Source organism: Heloderma suspectum, chromosome 4 (genome assembly GCF_057233095.1).
Source record: "Heloderma suspectum isolate Gila_16-S chromosome 4, 16-S_ref, whole genome shotgun sequence".
NCBI lineage: Eukaryota > Metazoa > Chordata > Lepidosauria > Squamata > Helodermatidae > Heloderma > Heloderma suspectum.
The window spans coordinates 268,289,049-268,312,430 of record NC_139461.1 but is presented as its reverse complement, the minus strand read 5'-3'; the positions used below and the strand labels follow the sequence as shown (position 1 = coordinate 268,312,430).

At 44.1% G+C, this 23,382-nt stretch overlaps 1 protein-coding gene across 1 annotated transcript in view; it reads right to left on the bottom strand.

Moving 5' to 3' along the window:
* Positions 1 to 23,382, bottom strand: part of MYH7B (myosin heavy chain 7B) — a 79,824-nt gene that overhangs the window by 21,195 nt on the left and 35,247 nt on the right. The window contains exons 15-29 of the mRNA XM_084853809.1: positions 20,993 to 21,163; positions 18,790 to 18,969; positions 18,560 to 18,692; positions 13,539 to 13,615; positions 10,188 to 10,275; positions 9,506 to 9,623; positions 9,288 to 9,411; positions 8,077 to 8,213; positions 6,843 to 7,098; positions 5,585 to 5,827; positions 4,220 to 4,396; positions 3,446 to 3,591; positions 2,685 to 2,775; positions 1,241 to 1,630; positions 560 to 686 (exon numbers count right to left, since the gene is read on the bottom strand). Coding sequence (XP_084709935.1) covers positions 560 to 686; positions 1,241 to 1,630; positions 2,685 to 2,775; positions 3,446 to 3,591; positions 4,220 to 4,396; positions 5,585 to 5,827; positions 6,843 to 7,098; positions 8,077 to 8,213; positions 9,288 to 9,411; positions 9,506 to 9,623; positions 10,188 to 10,275; positions 13,539 to 13,615; positions 18,560 to 18,692; positions 18,790 to 18,969; positions 20,993 to 21,163 — 2,458 coding nt within the window. The remainder of the gene's footprint in view (positions 1 to 559; positions 687 to 1,240; positions 1,631 to 2,684; positions 2,776 to 3,445; positions 3,592 to 4,219; positions 4,397 to 5,584; positions 5,828 to 6,842; positions 7,099 to 8,076; positions 8,214 to 9,287; positions 9,412 to 9,505; positions 9,624 to 10,187; positions 10,276 to 13,538; positions 13,616 to 18,559; positions 18,693 to 18,789; positions 18,970 to 20,992; positions 21,164 to 23,382) is intronic.

Sequence of the window (23,382 nt, the reverse complement as noted above, 5' to 3'; positions counted from 1 at the left end):
CGGATCACAGGAGTTGCAGACCAAGACATCTGGAAGCCACACGTTGCCCACCCCTGATGTAGGGAGACAATGACTTTCCCAAGGCCCCCCTTGTCGCTGAAAAGGAATCAGAAATTGCACCTCCTAAGTTCAAATTCAGTATGCCCAGACACCACAACCTCTGCTAAGGCTGATGGTCCAACCTGAATTTAGGGTGGCCAGGTGCAAAAGAGGACAAGCCCCTGCACTCTTAATAATTGTCTGGAAAAGAGAATTTCAGGAGGTCTCACTTACCTGCTGAAATGCCCTCTTCTGTGCAGCTATTAAAAGTGTACGGACCCTGCCCCCTTTTGCATCTGTACAGCCTACCTGGATGCTCTGCAGGTGTTTTGCTCTTCATAGGCAATGTATCTGACATAAGAAATATCATGCATTATCACTGGTCATCAAGGCTGCTTAGCTGGACTGATTTCTTCTTAGAGAGATCCACTATGCATGCAATCAAGGGGAAGAGCTCTAATAGAATAGGTAGACCTCGATCAGCAACTCTAGGGATCAGCAAAGCATCTGCCCAACCCACCATTTTCAGTCTGCAGTCTCCCACGCTGGGTGCTCACTTCAGCCAGTTGACGCTGGAGCTCGTCTACCTTTGATTTGGTTTCACTCAGCTGGTCTTCATATGTTCGACAGAGCTTTTCAGCATTTGCCTGCAACAGCAACAAAAGGTATATCTAGACGTCTGCATTGTCATGCATTAAACCAGGAGTGTTGAACCTCAGGCCCACAGGCCAAAACAGGTCCTCCAGGAGTGCCAAGTTGGCCATGCCCCCTTCCCCTGGCCCCCACCCCCTTTCCAACAAAAGCCAATCATTTGGTGGCTTCCTAGGCTTTGCACAGGATTTCCCCATTCTAAAAAGCTGGAATGCTTCTCCTACGGCTAAGTTACTGGCACTAAGAGCTTTAAGCTACAATATGCTTATATTGTTGGAACATTGGCCCCACCCCTTTTGCCTTTGGCCCCACCCCTTTTTGCCTTCAGTTCCACCACCACTGGAATGTGGGCCCCAAGAATGGGTAACTCTCAAATGTGGTACCTTTGCCTTTTCCCCACTTCTGGCTTAGCGTTACAACACTGAACTAGCTGTGTGGAGAAAAAACATAAATACTCCAACCTGCATACGAAAATGCCCTTCTACATCTCTCTCTTTCAACACATTGGTGTGCAAGCAGCACCAGTAGACGGCATAACTCATACAGTCACCTTGTTCTTGGTGAGGTAGTCAATGTTGGAAGACAGATCATCCACCTCCATCTTCAACTCGCTCTTCTCCTTCTCCAGCTTCTGCTTGACACGCTGCAAGTTGTCGATCTGCTCGCCCAGCTCAGCCACAGAGTCTGCATGCTTCTTGCGCAGGGTCGCAGCGGTTGACTCGTGCTGCAGCGTGGCCTCTTCCAGGTCCCGGCGCAGCTTCAAGAACTCCGCTTCTCGCTTCTTGTTCAGTTCTATCTGACACGCGGTGGCCCCACCTGCCTCCTCTAGCCGCTCACTCAGCTCTTCCAGCTCATGGGCTACCTCTGCCCGCTGCTTTTCCACCCTGGCCCTGGCAGTTCGCTCTGCCTCCAGCTCCTCTTCTAGCTCCTCAATACGGGCCTGTAGGTAGACAAAGAATGGCAGTAGCTACCAGAAAACTCTGCCCTGAATGAGGGAGGAGAACCCAGTGATTTTATCCAGAGTGAGGTGGCTCATACCACTTATTCCTGGGCATCTACCAATAAATAGACCACCTCAGTACCAAATGGCCAGAAATACCTACATTGCAGGGAACCTCCGGAAATTCCTCAAGAGCTGCACTGGATGCTTGCCCATTGTGATTTTTGTCATAAAAAGTGTGCTTGCCCTCCCCAACTCCAATGTTCTCCAACACACACACACACACACTGTGAACGTCTATATTTTGTGTGTGCCTGTTAACATCCAATATTCTCCTGACCTGCTGCTGCTTCAGTACCATTCCCATTTCTCATTCACTACATGATTATGTAATGAATGTGATGATGTCACAGCATTGCTTAGCCAATCAGATTTGGCTATGTGACATTATTGAGGGAAACTAAGCCAACTGAGAATGAAGGAAATGCTACCTAAACTGGTCACATGGATACCTCAGCCAACTAGACTACCTACTGATTGTCCTCTCTCTAAGATGGGTATATGGACAAACATTTTGCTCCCTTTCATTGTGACCCCCTAAAAAAATTGTCAGAGGGTGTGCTTTTCAAACCTGCTGAAGATGTTCACAAAGCAGACACACACTTTTAGCCCTAAATGCTTCTCTTAGTGATGGCTTAGAATGAAAAGATTGTCCAGGACTTCAGGACACGTGGAAGCCTTTGTATGTACAGCTGTATGCATGAATCGTCCCTCCCTGCAGACGTTAACACTGTGCAAGAAGATGCCAGGGGGCTACTTGACACTTGGAGGTTAGCTACTAAGCACAGTCCTGTTCACATGTTCAGCTTACTACTAAACATAACACCTGAAGCGGGAATGTGTAAATGGGCCAAGGATCTTCAAGTGGCATATCTCTCTCTCGCATGTACACACAGTACTAAAATAAAAATGTCAACCCATCATACGTGAAGCAGCCTAACCAAGATAGAAAGTGGTCCATTTGAAGTCTCTGAATAGCCCATTATAGCTTTACCTGGAGTTCTTTAATTTTCTTCTGTAGTTGAGTTGCAAGGACTTGCTCATCTTCAATTCTTGAATTTAACTGGTTCATTTCAAAATCTTTCCTATGAAGGCAAATAAAAATGACCTGGGCTTAGACTGAGGTCAAATGGATTCTCTGTCATCTTTTCACTCCTAGGAGACACTGGTGGTTTGAAAATGGAAACTTGTTGAAAATATTCCATAGTCATGATGTTTAATCCTTTAAGCCATGGGATAATCACTTGGCTTGAGGTTTGGGGCTCGAGGGAAGGCAGATTTACCTCTGGCCATTGAAGACAGAATTCTGAAGCCATAATTAGTGTCCCAGCTGGTTGCACTGCACGACTGCTTCTCTTACGCTCCCTCTCCCTAGTAACTGAAGCTTCCCATTGGACATGCAGAAGCACAATATGTAAGAAGGATCAATCCTAGGAGATATGTGCCTTAAGTCCCACTGAAATAAGTAGGGCATAAAACCCCATCAGGACTCCCTTTCTCTTTTCATGGGCTCTTGAACAATGCCTTGTGCTGCAGAGCCTTTTTCTCCAAGTTGGCCTTTAGATGCTACAGTAAAACAAATACTCCTTTTCAATCTGTAAATATTGCTGAGAAATCCTAGGGTGGAAATATACATTATCCAATTGTGAGCTATGTATCACTTCTGCCATTAGGATACTGTCAAGCATTGGCGAACCCTATGTCACCTGGTTTGGTTCCATTGTATGGTACTATTTTCATGAATGGTATGCTCACTTTTTGAGTTTCTCATCCAGCTGCTGCTTGTCATTCTCCAGATCCATCACAGATTCCTGAGTCAGCTTCAAATCGCCTTCTAGCTTGCGCTTTGCTCTTTCCAGGTCCATTCGTATCTTCTTCTCTTGTTCTAAAGCACTTTCCAGCTGGAGAACACAAAGAAAACATGGATAGGATGTCAAATAAGACACATGACATGTTCTGCTCACCCTCTTCCCTTCCCTCTAACCGGATCAAGTTCCCAAAGTGGTACTGTCTTTTACAAAAGCTCAGCCTTGTCAGTCTCCAGCAGCTGGAAACTTTACCAAACTATCTAACCCCACCACATTGTGATGGGGCTGGAACATATGTAAGGTAGATATCCCTGGGTAGATATTTCAAAGAATTGGACAACTAGCTGTTGTTTAGGTGTCTGACACTGATAATGGACTAGCACAGCATTTCTAGCTGAACACTTGTACCTCACCTGCTCTCCAGTGAGTTCTTAGCAAGATCTCTTCCTATCATATAGACCATATCATATCGACCAGCCTTTCCCAACCTGTAGATCTCCAGATGGTTTCGAGAACCCCTATAATTCTTGAACATTGTCCATGCTGCCTGGGGTTGGTGGGAGCTATAGTCCAAACATCTGAAAGGCACTAGGATGGGGAAGGCTGATATAGATCAATACAGGAATATTAATACTAGACAAGATGGGTTTAGCAGACTCTTCTATCATCATAGAGGTCTTCATATTCTTCACCACCACCACAGATGTGAAAATGGACTCACATCATCCACTTGCTGTTCCAGCTTGACTTTAGCCTTGGACAGAGTGTTCGTTTTGTCCTCCTCAGCCTGAAGGTCATCCAGAGCTTGCTGGTGCGCCTCCTGCAATGCCTTCTTTTCCTTGGTCAGCTTAGCAATGACCTCATCTAAAGCAGCCATTTCTTCAATCAGGTTTTTCACCTAGCATGATGTGACAAGAAGAGAGCTTAGAAGGATATATGAATCATATGGAAGAGTGAACGTGAGCACAAATTCAAATTTCACCTGGCCTTGGCAAATCATAATAAGAACATTAAATGTAGGCCACAGAAGATGGTAATTTTTGTTATTCTCACCAACTGAAAAAGAAAGGTGGTGGGAAATTATGAGCCTTTCTACGCAAGGCTTTTATTGTGTGCTCATGATTGCTCACTCAAGGGAGTTTGCAGGTCCTTTACATGATGTTGTCATCCTCCAAAGCCTCTCTTGTCCTTTGCAACTATTATCACTGTTTTTTTTAAAATGGTATTTTAAAATAAATTAAAATTTTAAAGTCTGGTATGTTTTAAAATGGTGTTATAGAAGCCACGTGTAATTGCGCAATTCTGCTATACCACACCACCACCTAGTGGTTGTGTAATGGAATGTACAGAAAGGCAGAGAAAGAAAAGCCTCATGAAAAACATGTTTAAAGGAGCCGATCTTAATCCCACAAAGAATCCAGAAGCAGAAGCCTCGGTAAAGGTGCAGGTTAAAAGCCTCAGGTAGAAAAGTCCTATGCCTCACCCCCACCCCCAATACCCAAAATGTGTTATTTCTGCTAAAAGGAAGAAGACAATTTTTCTTTTTGTGATAGTGTGTTGGTGCTTCTGGATGCTATTAAGAATTGCAAGAGCCAAGTGCTTCTCAAAAAATACATTCTAGCTGTTGCTGAGTCCTTGTGCTTGTAATCCTTTTGGTAAATGCACCAAGGAGCTTCGACTGGTGCAGTTTTCCATCACATATACATAAGGTATTAAATATGCCTTTTTGATTTTATTTATTTTTAAAATGTATAAACCACCCTTCATCCACAAGGGATCCCAGGGCAGGGTACACAATATTTAAAAAGACACAAATCCAATATTATTAAAAACACTACAATTACAAATTAAGAAACAAACAAAAAAACCTCAATGTGCAAAATAACCCAACCAAAATTGCTTATCCACTTAGGGTGCAATCCTATGCATGTTTAGACAGAAAAAAGTCCTACAACTCATGCTGGCTGGACCATGCTGAGAGTTGTAGGACTTTTTTTCTGTCTAAACATTCATAGGTTTGTATCCTTTCAGTCTATAAATAGCAGACTTAGCTTTACCTGTTCTTATTTAGCACAATCCTGCTCACCTTGTTTTCTGTGGCATGCTTTTCCTTCTCCACTTTGGCCAGGGTGATCTCCAAGTCATCAATGTCTTTCTTCAGCTCAGCACATTCATCCTCCAGCTTTCGCTTCTTAGAGGTCAGGTCTGAGTTCATCTCCTCCTCATCCTCCACACGCTCCATCAGTTCCTTCACCTTAGCTTCCAGCTGGATCTTGGTTTTGATCAAGAGATCACAACGTTCCTCTGCATCAGCCAAGTTGTCCTGCTCCTGTAAAGAACATCCAACAGCAGCACTTTACCACACTACTATATGTTGCTGCATGTTACACTCTCATGGTACAGATATATAAAATGCATGTGGTGGTTAAGGATTTTTGATGTATATTCCTCTTGTGTATTTACGCTATTCCACTATACCACAGTGCCATCTAGAGGTTATGTAGTGGAAAAGCAGGAAAGCAAATGCTCCTGTTGTAGTGCTCAGATCACAATTCTGCAATAAAACTGCATTCTATAGATGCAGTGGATTAACAGCCTCGTGTAGAAAAGCCCTAAGGTGGGAAAGCTGGGGTGCTATGTGTAGTACCTGATGAAGGCTTAGATACCAACAGACAGCTGAGAAGTAATTCTAAGGCATAATGAGATTGTAATGCTTCGCATCAGTAATATCCATCTCCCTTGGCACCTATTTCCTGTATGTCTGCACCATATTCCTTGTGATCACCGATCTCTGCTCTTTTCTCTGCCTATATTCTCTTTCCTTCTACCATCCTAACCCTTGTCACCCCCACCATAAAAAAAACACAAATCTGAAAACGTAGAACTTGAAAACTAGGCAAATTTAGCAAGTAAATGCAAGTAAACAATATTTATTTTATTTATCTATCTCTATACTCTAATCAAGCAGTTTGAAACAACACAAAACTATTAATTTGATTATATGCTAGGGTCATGTGTGTTTCAACCAACAAACCTTTAGTGGCTCCTTTACCATATCATCTCTGTCTTTAGCACTCATCTTTGGCCTACTATTTAAAGCATGGGTGGGCAACTTGTGGCCCTCCAGATGTTGTGGGACTACAACTCCCATCAGCCCTAGCCAACAGTGAGGGATGATGGGAGTTGCAGTCCAACATAATCTGGAACGTCCGAAGTTGCCCACCCCTGATTTAAAGGGATGTTTGGATGTAAAAATCAAGGTCAAATTCATCCTCAGCTTCCCCCAAACTACATACAGCAATGCCTATACCTCCTTTGAAGGCTTAACTCTAGAGATAACTCACTGCCTGAAGCTGCAATGACAGGTCATTCTTCTCTTGGATGATGCTGACTTGCTTCTCTTCCAGCTCCTTCCGTTTAGCGTCTGACTTCTCCAGAGCCTCCTTCAGCTTTTGTAGCTCCTCTTTGAGGACAACCATTTCCTTCTCTGTCTGAGCTGACTTGAGGAGAGGCTTGATCTTGAAGAAAAGCTTCATCCAGGACCAATTCTTCACAGCATTAAAAGCACGGATATTCCACTGGATGGTGTAGAGAGCATCCCTGTGTGGAATGGACAAAGCATGTTGGTAATGGGATGCTGTTCAGTGGACATTCTTAGGGTGTAATCCTATGTATTTTTAGACAGAAATATGTCCTACTACATGCTGGGAGCTGTAGGACTTATTTCTGTCTAAACATGCATAGGATTGCATCCCTAGTGTCTGACCACCGCCCATATCAAAGGAGGTAGATTCGTGCTCCCGCTTCAAACTATGGGCAATAAGCTGAAGACTCCCAGAGGACGAGATACACTGAGAAGCTCAGTATACTAGGCTGTAACTTGCGGGCAGATCTTTTCTGAAAATTAGAACTTTAGTGCTGTATTTTATTCTGAAACTTAAAACTTGTGGTATTAACATCGTGCTCTACATCAGCCTTCCCCAACCTGGTGCTTTCCAGAAGTTTTTGACTATAACTTCCAGCACCTGCCAGTCCAACACATCTGGAGGACACCAGGTTGGGGAAAGCTGCTCTAAATTACTGGGTAAGAGTAAGATAAGGGATGGGAATGCTTGTGGCTAACTCAGGGGTGCCGAACCTCAAGGCTTGGAGCCAAATTTGGTCCACCTGTGATCCCAAACTAGATCTCCGGTGTCCCTCAAATGGCCATGCTCCTCCCTCTGGCCCCACCCCCTTTCCCCCAATCACCAGTAGTCTGGTGGTTTCCCAGCTTTGAGGTCTGGGTCCCTGTTCTAAAAGGTTGAAACTCCTGTCCAAAGGCTTAGTTAGCAGCAGCAAGAGTTTTAAGCTAAAATATGCTGGTATTTTCTGAATTTTTTGGTCCCACCCCTTTTCCCTTAGGCCCCACACAGCACTGGATTGCCAGCCCTAAGAGCTCCTCCGCATTGAAATTCAGCCATTGGGCTGACAGGAGTTCAACACCCCTTGGCTAACTGGTCGCTGAAAGTGGTGGTTTATCATATCCCAGTGGAAGATGTGCAGCAAGAGCCTGTGGCCAGGTTTGGTTTGTTGCTGCACCTTCTGCCGATGATAAGCCTGTACTCAATGCGCATCAGACGCCCACGCATCCTCGCCTGCAGCAGGGTGATAATCTTGGCTAGGCGTTCGTCTCGCATCTCCTCCAGGAGACCCAACAAGCCTGCTTTGAAAAACACCTGCAAACAAGGAAAATGTGTGACACCGGGGTCTTTCACAAGGAGCTTTTATCCTGCTGTTGAGATTGCAGGTCCTTTTCATGACATCGCCAACCTCCAGGGCACATCCAGAGGTATTTCCTGGTTATTCTGTCTCAAATAGATCCAGAACGAATGAACCATTTTTTAAACTCGGAATGTAACACAATTAAACAGCCACTAGATGGCACTGTTACATTGAGTTCTAAGGAACCTTGAAAATTAAAAGCTTCCTCTCTCAGCAATCACGTGGTTGCTCTCTGGGAGCCCATGATAAATGCAGAAAGGCTCCCGGCAGAAATAATATCAAACTTAAATTTTCTTTTTGATATTTATAAGCCACCCAATAACAAAAATAAGTTTAAAATAACAATTATAAAAGGAATAATACAATAACATGTGTTGCAGCATTAAAACAAACTCCAAATTCAGATCAAGATTATTCACACTCTGATGGCAAATCACAACAAATTAAGCCACTGATCTCAATTAAACTGCTATAGCATAAAGAGGAAGTGGAACCCGTAGATTTACAATTAACTGTTAGTTTACTGATAGCTGCAAGAATATGTACTGCTAAATGTTGGGAAAAAACATTTACCCTAACATTTACTCCAGAGAGACTTATAGGAAGATCACTTTATTAATTTTTGGGACAAATATGAAGATAATGTACAACTATATATATTTTCCAGTATATTATTATCCCATCCTTAGATATTTTATATCTATCCATTTTATTTCTCTGTTAAGCTTTCTAATTTAGTATGTTTATGTATTTCTATCTTTGTGTTCTTTTTGTTATGTTAAATTTTACATAATATGTGAAATCCTTTGATTTCCATACACTAGAGGCGCAATCCTATGCATGTTTAAATGGGAAAAAGTCCTACAACTCCCAGCATGTCCCAGCCAGCCATGCCAAAGTGGAATTTGCTATAAAGGGAAGGAGATATAAACTTTGTTTATGTGCACATATTCTGCCCGTCCTCAAGGCTTTCATTTTGCAGCACAGCAAGTCACTCAATTCCTGAATGCTACTCGCACATCAGGTACCTTAGTGTGTCCAAACTTGTACTGGGAGTGGTCAAGGTCCAAGGAATTCAGCAGCTTCTCTGTGGCCTTCCTGCTATCCACAAACTTGTCATCAGGAATGGCAGCAGGATTCAGGATACGGTAGCTGTAAAGATACGGGACATCAGCACGCTGAGGAGCAGATGCTGAGAATCAAGAGTACTTCCTCATCTAAGGTGAGAAGAAGAAAAGTGAGTTACCGCTGCTTGAAGTCAGCATAAAGGATCCTGTTTGGAAACCCTTTCCTACAGATGCGGATGCCTTCCAGCACACCATTACACCGCAGCTGATGCAACACCAGGAAGGGGTCCATAGCTCCTGCATAGGAATGAAAGGAAGGGTCTGTTCTGACACCTTTCATCAGTGCTCATGCTTTGAAAACAACAACAACAACAACAAGAACAATTCAGGTGCTCTTCAAAAAAATCTGTAGAAATGCAAGTCTAGAGAAATGAGAAAATAACAACCATATATGGAATAAAACTAAATTAGTAGTAACAGAACACAAACCAAGGAAGCAAATATGAGAAGTGAGAAAGGAAAATGGGTATTTTATAGCCCAGTTCTAAGCACATTCATTCAGAACTAAGTTTTACTAAACTTAGGATGTTAGCCGCAATACTACTACTGCTACTTATTATCATTATCATTATCGTTATTATTGTGTCACTTCCCAATGCAAAAAGCAGTCTCTGAGCAACTTACACAATACAGAACTCCACTTAAATTACATAAATTCTATGCCATTTCAAGTGTTGTTTACAGTAGAGAAGCTGCTAAGAGATGCTTAATTTATAAATAAATAGTTGCTTGTGCACACTGTTCCCTTGCCATTCTCATCCGTCACAGACATCGTATAGCACATGTTTTGTAATTATGTACCTGGGGTCTTTGTTTCATTTGGGATGATGCAGCGTACAAAATGGGGCTGGGTGGCACGCAAATTGGTCATCAGTTTGTTCAGGTTTTCCTGAAAGGCAAATAGACAGGGTTAAACAGCTTCACTGGCTCCTGGTCCATTTATGAGTTCATTTCAAAGTGCAGTGTTTAACTTTTAAAGCTTGATCTGCTACAGTATGGGAGCCCAGGTTTCTGAAGCACTTCCTTCTCCCATACATTTGTTTGGTTAGCCTGGTTCTGTCTATGATGGGGGCTGCACTCCAGAGTCTCAAGGCAGAGACATTTCCCAGCTCTGCTCCCTGAGATCTTTTTAACTGGAGATACTGAGAACTCAGTCTTCTGCATACAAAGCATGTGCTTTACCACTGAATGCAGGGCCCTCCCTATACACAGGTAAGTGGTGTTCATGGGGATGGTCAGCTCGCCTCAGGCCTGTACCCCTTTTGTTCTAAAAACTGGACTTCCTCCACTCACATAACACATGCACCCAGAGGTCCTGCTTTATCTATATCTAAATCTATATGGGGTGCTTCCAGATGCGGTTTTTATTGTGCAACTGCCCTGCCTCATTCACAGAATTTTACAGGGGATTTTACAAGACAATGGGCTCCTTCACATGGAGCTTTTATCCTGCTATTGAGATCGCTCAATCACTGAAGTTTGCAGGCTCTTCAGATGACGCTGTTAACCTCCAAGGCGTCTTCTGCACTAAATGCCCTTTGTTCCATTTTTAAATAGATCACAGATAATAAGCTATCAAATTACGCCATTGTGTTCTGCTTGAACACAGTTCCCTCCATGAAAAGAGGAAAAGCAGCAAGAAGAGGAGCAAGATCAATGAAAGATAATGGAAGACTCAGATACGGGGAGAAGGAGGGGGAAATGCGAGGGGGAAAGGGAAACATGTGAAGGGAGTATGTTGTGATCCTGCATTTAAAACGGAAGCAGAAAGCCCCGTTTTCAATGCGGGATTTTAGGCTGGTGTAGAGATGCTCATGCTGTTAAAGTGCTGCACTCAATATGCCAACAAATTTGGAACACTCAACAGTGGCCACAAGACTGGAAAAGGTCAGTTTCCATTCCAATTCCAAAGAAGGGCAATGCCAAAGAGTGTTCAAACTACCGTACAATTGCGCTCATTTCACATGCCAGCAAGGTGATGCTCAAAATCCTACAAGCTAGGCTTCAGCAGTATGCGAACCGAGAACTACCGGAAGTACAAGCTGGGTTCCGAAGAGGCAGAGGAAGTAGAGATCAAATCGCCAACATTTGCTGGATCATGGAGAAAGCAAGAGAATTCCAGAAAAACGTCTATTTCTGCTTCATTGACTACGCTAAAGCCTTTGATTGTGTGGATCACAACAAACTGTGGCAAATTCTTAAAGTGATGGGAGTACCAGACCACCTTACCTGTCTCCTGAGAAACCTGTACGAGGGTCAAGAAGCAACAGTAAGAACCGGACATGGAACAACCGATTGGTTCAAAATTGGGAAAGGAGTACGACAAGGCTGCATATTGTCGCCCTGCTTATTTAACTTATATGCAGAGTACATCATTAGAAACGCCGGGTTGGATGAATCACAAGTCAGAATTAAGATTGCCGGGAGAACTATCAACAACCTCAGATACGCAGACGATACCACCCTAATGGCAGAAAGCGAAGAGGATCTCAAGAGCCTCTTGTTGAGGGTGAAAGTGGAGAGTGCAAAAGCTGGTTTGAAACTCAACATTAAAAAAACAAAGATCATGGCATCTGGCCCCATCACTTCCTGGCATATAGAAGGGGAAGAAATGGAAGCAGTGACAGATTTTATTTTCTTGGGCTCCAAGATCACTGCAGACGGTGACTGTAGCCATGAAATTAAAAGACGCTTGCTCCTTGGGAGGAAAGCTATGGCAAACCTAGACAGCATAGTAAGAAGCAGAGACATCACCTTGCCGACAAAGATTTGTATAATCAAAGCTATGGTTTTCCCAGTAGCAACGTATGGCTGTGAGAGCTGGACTATAAGGAAGGCTGAGCGCCGAACAATTGATGCTTTTGAACTGTGGTGCTGGAGAAGACTGTTACAAGTCCCCTGGACTGCAAGGAGGTCAAATCAGTCAATCCTAAAGGAAATCAACCCTGAGTGATCATTGGAAGGACAGATACTGAAGCTGAAGCTCAAATATTTTGGCCACCTAATGCGAAGAGAAAACTCCCTGGAAAAGACCCTGATGCTGGGAAAGATTGAAGGCAAAAGGAGAAGGGGACGGCAGAGGATGAGATGGCTAGATAGCATCACTGATGCAATGAATATGGACTTGAGCACGCTCCGGGAGAGAGCGGAGGACAGGATGGCCTGGCGTGCTATGGTCCATGGAGTCACGAAGAGTCGGACACAACTGAACGACTGAACAACAACAACAAGAGATGCTCAATGACATCTTCCATTTGTAATGCTTCCATCTTTTCCCACCACTTCTTCTGTCTTTTTTTATTACCATAGAAAATCCATTTAAGTAGGAAAAGGTGAAATACCTGCACATCATTTGACTAGTAGCCCTAGGAGCCATCCGTCTGAAAGCACCTCTAGCTTGGCCATCCAATCTACAAATCACTACTTTCCCTTTAGTTGTACTAGATAATATGCGCAGCTTTTGTACTCTCTGCATGCCCCCCTTTACCACAAGATAAAACCATCCCCAAAGTCTGTATTATTTGTTTGTTTTTAAACCTTGTGATCTCCAGATCATTCTTTTCTCAGTTGTGAAACCTTGGCTCTCGGTCAGATGTACACAACAGAGATGGATGCTACTAATTGGTTCAATGTGGACTGAGTTACACCCACCTAACTCTCTCCCAAGACAGGAAAGGCAGAGGGCCAGTTGCTCCAACCCCTGTAAAATCCACATTCGTTTTCTTCTTCCCAAGGATTGTCTTTCCCGCAGTCAAGAGTGAGGAGAGAAGTAGCACAGACTTAAAGTGATGTTCATGTAATAAATTATCTAAACATCACTGCAAGTCTTAACTGCCTCTCCCTCAGCAACGGAGAAGCAGCCAGGAACCATGTAGCACAGACTTCACAGGGGCAGAAATAAGCATTTCTCTACCACAGAGGGAACTGGATTCCTCCCCATTTTAGTATCTTTTCCCTTCAGTTCCTAACCAAGTATGAAGTGATGATGTTCACCAGGAGCCAGCAAGACAGGGACAGTTACAGATGTGAATTCCCAGATAACCCTGTTCTCAAGAAAGGAGAACATTCTGGACCATTTGGGGAGAAGAGCCAAGCCCTAGTGGTCTTAGTGAACTCAAGGGATCAAATGTCTACAAGGGACCAAATGCTTACCTTATGTAGCTGGGACACCGTTTGGAATGAAGCTGCCTTCTTACGCTTCTCTTTGACACCTGTCCTGTGGTAATCATCTGTACAATGAAATGCCAATTTATTGTCTTAGTGGTATTCATTTAGTTCATTTGGATCCCAAGAGTTGGGAGACCCACTCTATTGCTTGCATTACTGGGTAATTAATAGAATAATAGAGCTATTATAGAGTAATAGCTCTATTGTATACTCAGACCCAGAGAATGGTTTGAACAAGACCCATGAAGTAGCTCCATCTCTGAAGCTAAGTACAGCTTCAGTTCAGCCTGGCCAGTACCTGAATGGGAGATGCCAGGGAACTCTCAGTTCCCTGGATGAAGGAAGGAATAGCCAGGTTTTTTTCTATCCCCAAATCTGCAAGTGGTTCTAAAACATGTTTCAAGCGCTTGTTTAAACATCTGCCTAAACTCAGAATAGGGCATATGCAAGGCTGGATATGCTCTGGACATACATGAGCACACCATTCAAGATGGAACATGGAATACTATGAATCTATTATTTTAAAACAAACAAACATGTCATAATAATTATAAGAAAAAGTTCTCAACCACAGAAACAGTGTGTACTACAACAGCAGTGGGCGACTCCGCTGGGCTTCCATTGACCAAAGCGGAACTGTTTGTGACCTGCACAGTTCTCTTTTCTGACCCATGGCCTCTAGACTCTAGTTACCATTTCCTTGTTGTTACTTACATCTGTATCTCCAGCTTGTTCCCAACTATACCATCTTTGCTAAAATATTTAAGATTGTGAACAAAAAAACCCAGCTGGTTATCAAACATTAATATTATTCTAAGAATTGGCTTTGCTTTTTGTTTTGTTTTTTCAAACAATTTATATAGGGATCATAAAATCATAGAATCCTAGAGTTGGAAGAGACTTCAAAATCTGTCTAGTCCAAACCACTGCCAATGAAGGAAATCTACAGCTACAGGATCCCTGATAGGTGGTCTGCTTAAAACATCCAACAGAAGATTGTCCTCCACTTTCTGAGACAGTCTTTTCCACTGCTGAACAGCTTGTACCATCCGGAAGTTTTCCCTACTGCTTATTTAAAATCCCCTTTCTTGTCTTTGGACCCAGTGGTTCTGATTCTACCCTCTGGAGCAGCAGAAAACAAAGTTGCTCCTGTCTTCAATGTGACAGCCATTCAGATTTTGAAGATAGCTATCATATCTCATCTTTTCTTCTCCGGGCTAAACATACACAGCTCATTCAACCTTTCCTCATTAGGGATGTTAGAGAATTCCGCCACAGATCCCAGGAGGGCCGAATTCCAGTGAATTCGGCCCCCCGGAATCCGTGGCAGAACGGAGCAATCCGCCCCACCACCCCGCGAAAGCCCTGCGAAACGGAGCCTACCTGGCTGCGGCTCCGGCTGCGGCAGTGGCGGCAGCTCCGGCTGTTGCCGGGCTGCTGCGGATGGAAATGGCGTCCTGAGCAGGAGACACCATTTGCGTCCCTATGGTAGGCCGTGATAGGCTACGTAAGTATTTACATAGCCTATCACGGCAAGCCCCCCCCCAAAGCGTACGCAAATGGTGGCGGCTACAGCAGCTGCCATTTGTGTTCCCTATTTTTCGCTGTAATAGCCTACATAAATATTTACGTAAGCTATTACGGTGAAAAAAAAAGGAACGCAAATAGCACCCACTACGCTATTTGCGTTCCCCTTTTTTCCGCCATAATAGCCTATGTAAATATTTACGTAGGCTAGAACAGCAAAAAATAGTGAACGCAAATGGCGGTCACCGCAGCCGCCGCCATTTCTGTACGCTGTTTTTGGGGGGGGGCTTGCCATGATAGGCTACGTAAATACTTACGTAGCCTATCACAGCAGCCTGGCTGGACGCAAATGGCAGCAGCTATGGCGGCCGCCATTTGCGTCCGCAGCAGCCCGTCCGCGGCCGGAACTCCGGCTGCGGACGGCCCTGGCCAGCTGCTCCACAGAGCCGCCACGGAGCAGAGCCGGCCAGGCAGGATTCCGGGGGGGAGGACCATATCGCCTTCCCCCCCGTCAAAGCTTCCGTGCGGAGGGACGGAGCGCCTCCCCCCCCACTGCGAATCACATTCGCGAAAAGGTAAGTGACTTTCGTACATCCCTATTCCTCATAGGACAGTCTCCAGACCCCTTACCATCTTTGTTGCCCATTAATTCATGCGGTAGTGGCTCTTTCTGAGGTTTTCAAAGCAGTGCTGGACTGCCCTACTGCCTTGATCATGAAAAGTTCCTGTCTTTGAATCCAAAGTAACTCTCCCATACAACCATGAGGTACATACAGTCAGGGCCAGAAATACTGGAACGAGGATAACTGTTTTGGCAGTTGGCCTCTGTACACCACCACATCGAAGTTGAAAGGAAACACACCCAGATGGGAGTGAAGTCAGGACTTTGAGCTGTAATTCAAGGGGTGTGACAAAAGTGGGGCACTAACCATTCAGGAAGGACAGCCAGTGGCATACACACACACCCATCATTGGTGGCTCATAAGTAATGGAACAAACCAACATCATCTCAAACTTAAGGATCGCCTTTAATACCTGGATGAAAATCCTTTGCAGTCAATGACTGCCTGAAGTCTGGAACCCATGGACATGACCAAATGCTGAGTTTCCTCCCTCGAGATGCTTTGCCAGGCCTTTACTGCAGCTGCCTTCAGCTGCTGCTTGTTTGTGGGTCTTTCTGCCTTCAGTCTTGCCTTCAATAAGTGAAAAGCATGCTCTATTGGGTTGAGATCAAGTGACTGACTTGGCCTTTGAAGAACATCCCACTTCTTTGCCTTGAGAAACTCTTGGGTAGCTTTTGCTGTATGTTTTGGGTCATGATCCATCTGCAATATGAAGCAGCGTCCTATCAGTTTGGCAGCATTTGGCTGAATCTGAGCAGAAAGTATGGCCCTATACACTTCAGAATTCATCCTGCTGCTTTTATCAGTAGTCAGGTCATCAATAAACACCAGTGACCTGGTTCCATTGGCAGCCATACATGACCATGCCATAACACTGCCTCCACCATGTTTGACAGATGATGTGGTATGCTTTGGATCATGAGCTGTTCCTTTCCTTCTCCATACTTTTCTCTTCCCATCATTCTGGTACAAGTTCATCTTGGTTTCATCTGTCCAAAGAATCTTATTCCAGAACTGGGCAGGCTTTTTTAGGTGTTTGCTGGCAAAGGCTAATCTGGCCTGTCTGTCCTTCAGTGTTACCAGTGGTTTGCACCTTGTTGTGAAGCCTCTGTATTTACATTCATAAAGCCATCTCTTGACTGTAGATGTTGACAATGACATGCCTACCTCCTCAAGAGCGTTCTTGACCTGGCTAGATGTTCTGAAAGGGTTCCTCTTCACCATGAGCAGAATTCTGCGGTCATCCACTTTAGTTGCCTTCCGTTGTCTTCCAGGCTTTTTGCTGTTGCTGAGCTTGCCAGTTAATTCCTTCTTTTTCAGGATGTTCCAAACTGTTGTATTGGCTACTCCCACTGTTTTTGCTATCTCTCCGATGGGTTTGTTTCCTCAGCCTAATGATGACCTCCTTCACTCGCATGGACACCTCTTTGGACCTCATGTTGGGAGTTCCAGTGAACAGCTACCAAATGCAAATGTAACACTCAGAACCAACCCCAGGCCTTTTATCTGCTTGATTGGTCATAGGGTACCCAAGAAACAGGCCACACCTGGCCATGCAGCTGCTTGTCAGCCATTTGTTCCATTACTTATGAGCCACCAATGATGGGGGGGGGGGTGTATGCCACTGGCTGTCCTTCCTAAATGGTTAGTGCCCCACTTTTGTCCAACCCCTTGAATTACAGCTGAAAGTCCTGACTTCACTCCCATCTGGGTGTGTTTCCTTTCAACTTCAATGTGGTGGTGTACAGAGGCCAACTGCCAAAACAGTTATCCTTGTTCCAATATTTCTGGCCCTGACTGTAGCTTTAGCTTTCTTAAACACCTCAGTCAGTGATGCTCCATAACACAGTTGCATTAATGTTTCATCCATCACAACTCCTACCTGGTTTTTATTTTATTTAAGCTTTTTTAAAAACAACAACAACTGGGAGGCTGGTATACTTCAAAGTGAAGTGCTGCCCTCTTTATTTTGGTTTAAAAGAATCATTTTGTGTTTTGGAGCTCAGTGTCAGGAGCACCTTAGCGGCCTCTTTCAGTGGACTCCAATAGCCAACTCAAGACACAGACGAAAGGATTCTTTTCAAGGCTTTAATCCTTTTACAACTTAATGACTCTTTCAGACGCTAATCACCAGCGACTAAGCAAGGAACAGCAGAGTAGCCTATGCTCCAAGTAGGCAGCTGATCCCTGTTTGAAGGAGAGTCACTTGAAGACCCTGAACTTATGGGCTAGGGAGAGATCCTCCCCCTTTCCCTTGGGTCCACGGGAGGCGGCCGTTGCTTGCGTGTCAAACGGGCACTATGCCTTCTTTACGCACCCTCCATCACTCGTCGCTCCCTGAGTCTGCGTCGAGCATCTAGCAAGCCCCGTTCCCGCACTTTCTCACTGCTAGGATCACTATCTATCTCAGGAATGCCAAGAGGAGGAATCTCTTCCAGCTGCTGTGCCTGTGAGGGATGAGCTGGCTCCTCTCCCACGGATTGCTGATCCTCCTCAGAATCAGACCTGCTCTGGGTTCTATCGGCTCAGTTTCCACCCTGACACTTAGCACCCACCTCTGCCCTGTACTTTTCCTTTTAGTCTTACCAGTCTGCCTTCTGGGAAACGAGTGTTTTGTGACCAGCCGTGCTCCACCATGGCAGCCATTTTATGAATGGTCAAGACCCCATCTACCCATGGCAATCATTTTGTGAGAATATCCATGATACTCTTTCAAAATTCCAAATGTGCCCACCAACCCAAAAAGGTTGGGGGCTGCTAGACTAGATGGACCCTTATTCTAATCCAGCAGGCCTCTTCTTATGTATACCACATTCAGTGCCATATAGGACGAGCACAGATGGGAACGTGACTCACCTGCAGAAGAGCTCACATAGTTCTCATATAAGGTAGCCAGCAGCTTATTTTGTGATTTTTGGAAAATGCCTACCACCGTCTCATTCAAGGGGTCTTTATTCTTGTCTAGCCAGCCAATTATGTTATAGGGCACCTGTATTCAAAGAGCAAAACAACAGGTAATGGAGGCAGAACACAGAAAACCAACACCAAAAAGCCCAGAAGGTGGGAGCAGGGAAACCAAGACATACCACTCCTGCGTAGTGCACCAACTCAAAGTGGGCCTCATATTTGCGCTTCTTATCTGGCCGGGGCTTCTGGAAGTTGGGTGATTTCCCAATATGGTTGTCATATAGTTTGGCCTTGAATGACATATCAGAGGCTTTGGGAAACATACACTCTTCCTCCAGAATGGAGAGGATTCCCAATGGCTGCAACGAAAAGATACCGATCTATAGACTTGAGGAAATCTAATTTGGTGTTAATTTTGTCTGGTGTGAGAGGTAGACAGTCTAAGCTGTAACTACTGCCATTTGCAGCAAATGGTTACCAGTTTTTGACTGTTATATACAGCTGTCTCAAATTAGCATACTACATATAAAAAGACCGCATTATACCAATAGTAAAGCGGCCTTTTCTGCGCTAGCTACTAGGAATTTACAAAGAACTTTTACCACAGTGGGGGCTTCCGTTTTTCGGGACAACAGGATGATCCATACATTCTTTTGTGAGGTAGAAAAATCAGCACAAGAAGACATTTCGCCTCAAAATTTGTGTTTCATGCTGCGAAAGAGGGCTCAGACAGCAGGATCAAAACAATGAGCTACTAGGGCCCTTAAAACATCTTTTGTTCTACCAGTTTCAACTGATTTTAATCACAAGTGATTACTTTCCTGATACCACTTTATGAAATGCATATTGAACAGGATATTGACCTTATGATGAGTCTTCCTTTCACTTCAAAATGATTTTCCCCCCTCATTCCTGTTGGAGGGACACAGGCCATGAGTCACTTAACCTGAACTTGAAGGGTTAATATGTACTTGAGTCAGGTGGGAGGGGATCTCTGAGAGATCATATTGCCTTTTCCTTGTCTCCTCCCCCTACTCTCCTGTTCTCCTTCCTACTTCCTCCTGCAAGGGATGCTAACCATTAGGCTGACCTCAGCCAACTTACCTCGAGATGTAAGCTTGTTATATCTCAAGTAAAGATTGTTCTTAACCCACCACTCAAGTGTGTTTTGTCTACATCCGTGACTACTGACAAGGGGCTGATTCAGACTTCAAGTCCTACTTTTAAAGCTGTTCGATTTACATTGCTTGCAGTAGAACATGCTGCACTCTGGAGCACTGAAGTATGATTTTATGAAGACATTTCCTTATTTTCTCAGTGTAAAAGCATCACAGAATACAAAATATTATGTCCAACTAGTTATACGTCATGTTCTTCTTAACAAATAGATATGGTGACAAGGGGAGCCATGAGACATTTGCAGAAGTTTGAATGAGTAAGTCACCTTTGGGAGTTAAATGTCTAAGGGTGCAATTCTATCAGGATGCCCATCAGCCTCTGAACTCAGAGGCTGATGGACATCTTATGCTTTTTTGCCCATCTAGCTGAGGTTCTGCAAAGCGGGAGTCAAGGAGGCTGGGGAGGCTGGAGGATTCTTTGTAAGCTGGCCTCCCCAGTTCCCACTCCTCCACAGAACCACCGCCTTTGCGACCTTGGAGAGGCAGCTGATGTAGTCCTCTCTGTGCCAGCTGTGAGGGGGAGGGGCAGGGAGCTTGGACTGCTGGGTCCAAGGTTGGAGCACTGTCTCTGAACTCGGATCCAGGAATCCAAACTATGCTATGGCTCCCCAGACGCTGTCTAGGGCCCATAGGATTGCTCTCTAAATCACCTATTTTAGGTGCTCTGCTATTGGAAATCTCTCTTTAAATGTACATTACAATTTTATTAAAGTGCTCCAAGTAACTGTCCCTTGCAGTGAAACCATTTGCAGAAAATAGGAGCTGCTGGTCACAATGGATAGAACCAATCTTCAGTCAGAAATATACAGAACTAGCAAGTCTGAGTACAATAGAAAGGAAATTATTTTGCTTTCTTATAAAAGGATTGGCCAGTCAGACCCACTACTGCTCACCTGGTAGACTGTTTGGAAGCAAGAGCACACCGAGGGTTGGATCCAGGTTCTGCCTTCCACAAGAGGAAGGGATCCACTTGCGGAAAGGCCCTCCACCTGATTGTTGGGGAATCCCCCTCCCCCAACACCATAGTACCCCCATTCAGCAGGATCTCCTGATTATTTCTGTAGCATTTTCAGGGGGCTGGAGGTGTTGCCATGGAAAAGAGGGGGTAATTAATTGCAGTCACATACTCATCACCTATTCTTTTCACCTATACACCTATTCCTTTCACCTGTACATTTATTGTACCATCATGTCCCAACTTTACCTTTTCAATTAGATCAATACAAGCCTGCAAGTCCAGGCCAAAATCAATGAAGACCCATTCGATCCCTTCCTTCTTGTATTCTTCTTGTTCGAGGACAAACATGTGATGGTTGAAAAACTGTTGCAGCTTCTCATTCGTGAAGTTGATGCATAACTGTTCAAAACTGTTATACTGCAAGCAGAAAGTGAAATGAAAGCCTAAGCGCTTGAGACTTCACTATTTAACTCAACCACTACCAACACCCTTGGAAGAGTATCAAGGCAATTTCATCCATTTGTGTTCATGTGAGCTGGTAACAATACATTATCAAGCAAGTTTCTGCCCACATATATTCCTGGATGATAAAACAGATTGTGTTGAATGGGCATGCTGTGATTCATTGGATGGAAATGGCCACGCACTATGACAAGTTTATCCACTTTTCTATGAAGACGCTTTTGGGTTTGTGCCTGCCTACATGGTTAATATCTGCATTCATAACCATTCAGATGAAAAATGTACACATTAAGCCACTCTTAGATAACACAGAATAAAATGTCCATATCTGGCAGAATGTTGTCATAAGTAATGTACAGACATCACACTTACCCTGTGGCCATTGGGACATTTAATGATTCTGTAATCCACCTCAGACGGCTGGAGCAGTGCAATAAATTTTCAAAAAGAAAATGTCTGCTGACCACATAGGTCAGATTTAAATGTCTGTATAGTCATTATTGCTGCCAAAGGAATCCTGGGGACTGTAGTTCTAAAGATATCTATGCATTTCCAATAGGAGAGTCTCAGCACCTTCACCAAACTACATTCTCGGGATCCTTTGGACATCTCTACACCAGGCTTTGATCCTGCACTTTTACCAGGGCTTCTGCTTCCAGATTCCTTGCAGGATTAAGATTGGCTCCTTTACGCGTGCTTTTTTTCAGGGATTTTCTTTCTCAGCAAGTTCTATATGTTTCATTATGCAGCTACTAGATTGTGCCATGGTATAGCTGTGATAAAGAGGGTTCCAGAAATTCACCAGCCATTGGAGCACTTCAAAGTGTGATTAAGATTTATTGCTGCATTTTCCCTGTTAGGAAAAAAGCCATGATAATGGCCAGAAAGCATGGGAGAGGCCCTAGAGGTTGGCGGCATTGTGTAAAGGACCCACAAACTACCGTGAGTGACCAATCACAAGCACACAATAAAAGCCTTGTGTAGAGAAGCCCTTTGAGAAAAGCCATAATAGCTATATTACAATAAAAGTGATATACATTTTCCAAATCTGAGCGGAACAAGGGCATGAGAGGGATGTTGTCCAGCTACCAATTTCAGTTATTCACAACAGAATAGCATCACCGAGCAACAGCCATTCCATTCAGTGCAGCAGAAGGAGAGAGGAAACAGGGCAACTCCACGCCTCTGCAAATAGACCAGAAAATTTGGGCTCCTCCTCTCCTTCAACTGTGTGCACTCCAGGTGGTCTGGTCCTTTTACGAACTTTATAACTAAGAACTAATGCCTGAGTTTGCCTTTTTCCTCTCTTTCCCTAGTTCCTTTTCCTTTTGTGTGGTGACCTTTTAGATTGTAAGCCTAAGGGCAGGGACTGTCTTATTTGTGATCTTTGCAAGCCACGCTGGGAGCCTTTTCTGACTGGAGAGCAGGGTAAAAATCCTTCAGATAAATAAATATAATAAACAGTTTGCAAGCCACGCTGGGAGCCTTTTCTGACTGGAGAGCAGGGTAAAAATCCTTCAGATAAATAAATATAATAAACAGTTGAACATTAGTTTGTAAGCCTATAAGGAGGACCACTGCTGTATTTTTTACTTGAGAATTAATAAATAGTAAACATGATTATGATTGTTAATATTATAACAACATGCTGAAATCAACCTGATGAGTTTACTATGTTAAAAAAATGGTCATGTGAGTCAGCCAAAGCTTTGCTGGATCCAATTCTATAGCTTGACTGCAGTTAAATTTTCATCTTGTCTCTCTCAACATGCCAGCAACTTTCTTTGGCTGAGGGAGGTTATTGCAGACAAAATGAGCCAGTCTGTCCACAAGAGCTCCGGGTAATTTAGATTGCCACAGGCTTCATGGAAAAAAGAAGCCAAGTTAGTAATGTTTGGTCTGTGTGTATTTCATTCTTAACAATGCTTAGTGGTTATTTTCCCTATTACACAGTGGAGGCTGATGGCTCCAATATCAGGGGGGCAGTGAATCCGTTCCAGATTTCAGTCAGAACCAGTCAGAACTCTAAAGGATCTATCCAAGGTGAAGCACTTTGGATAGCTCCTTTAGAATTCTGACTGGTTCTGACTGAAATCTGGAGTGGATTCACTGCCCCACTGACATTGCAGCCACCAGCCTCCACTGCCATTACACAGTGCAAAATCCTGTCATGC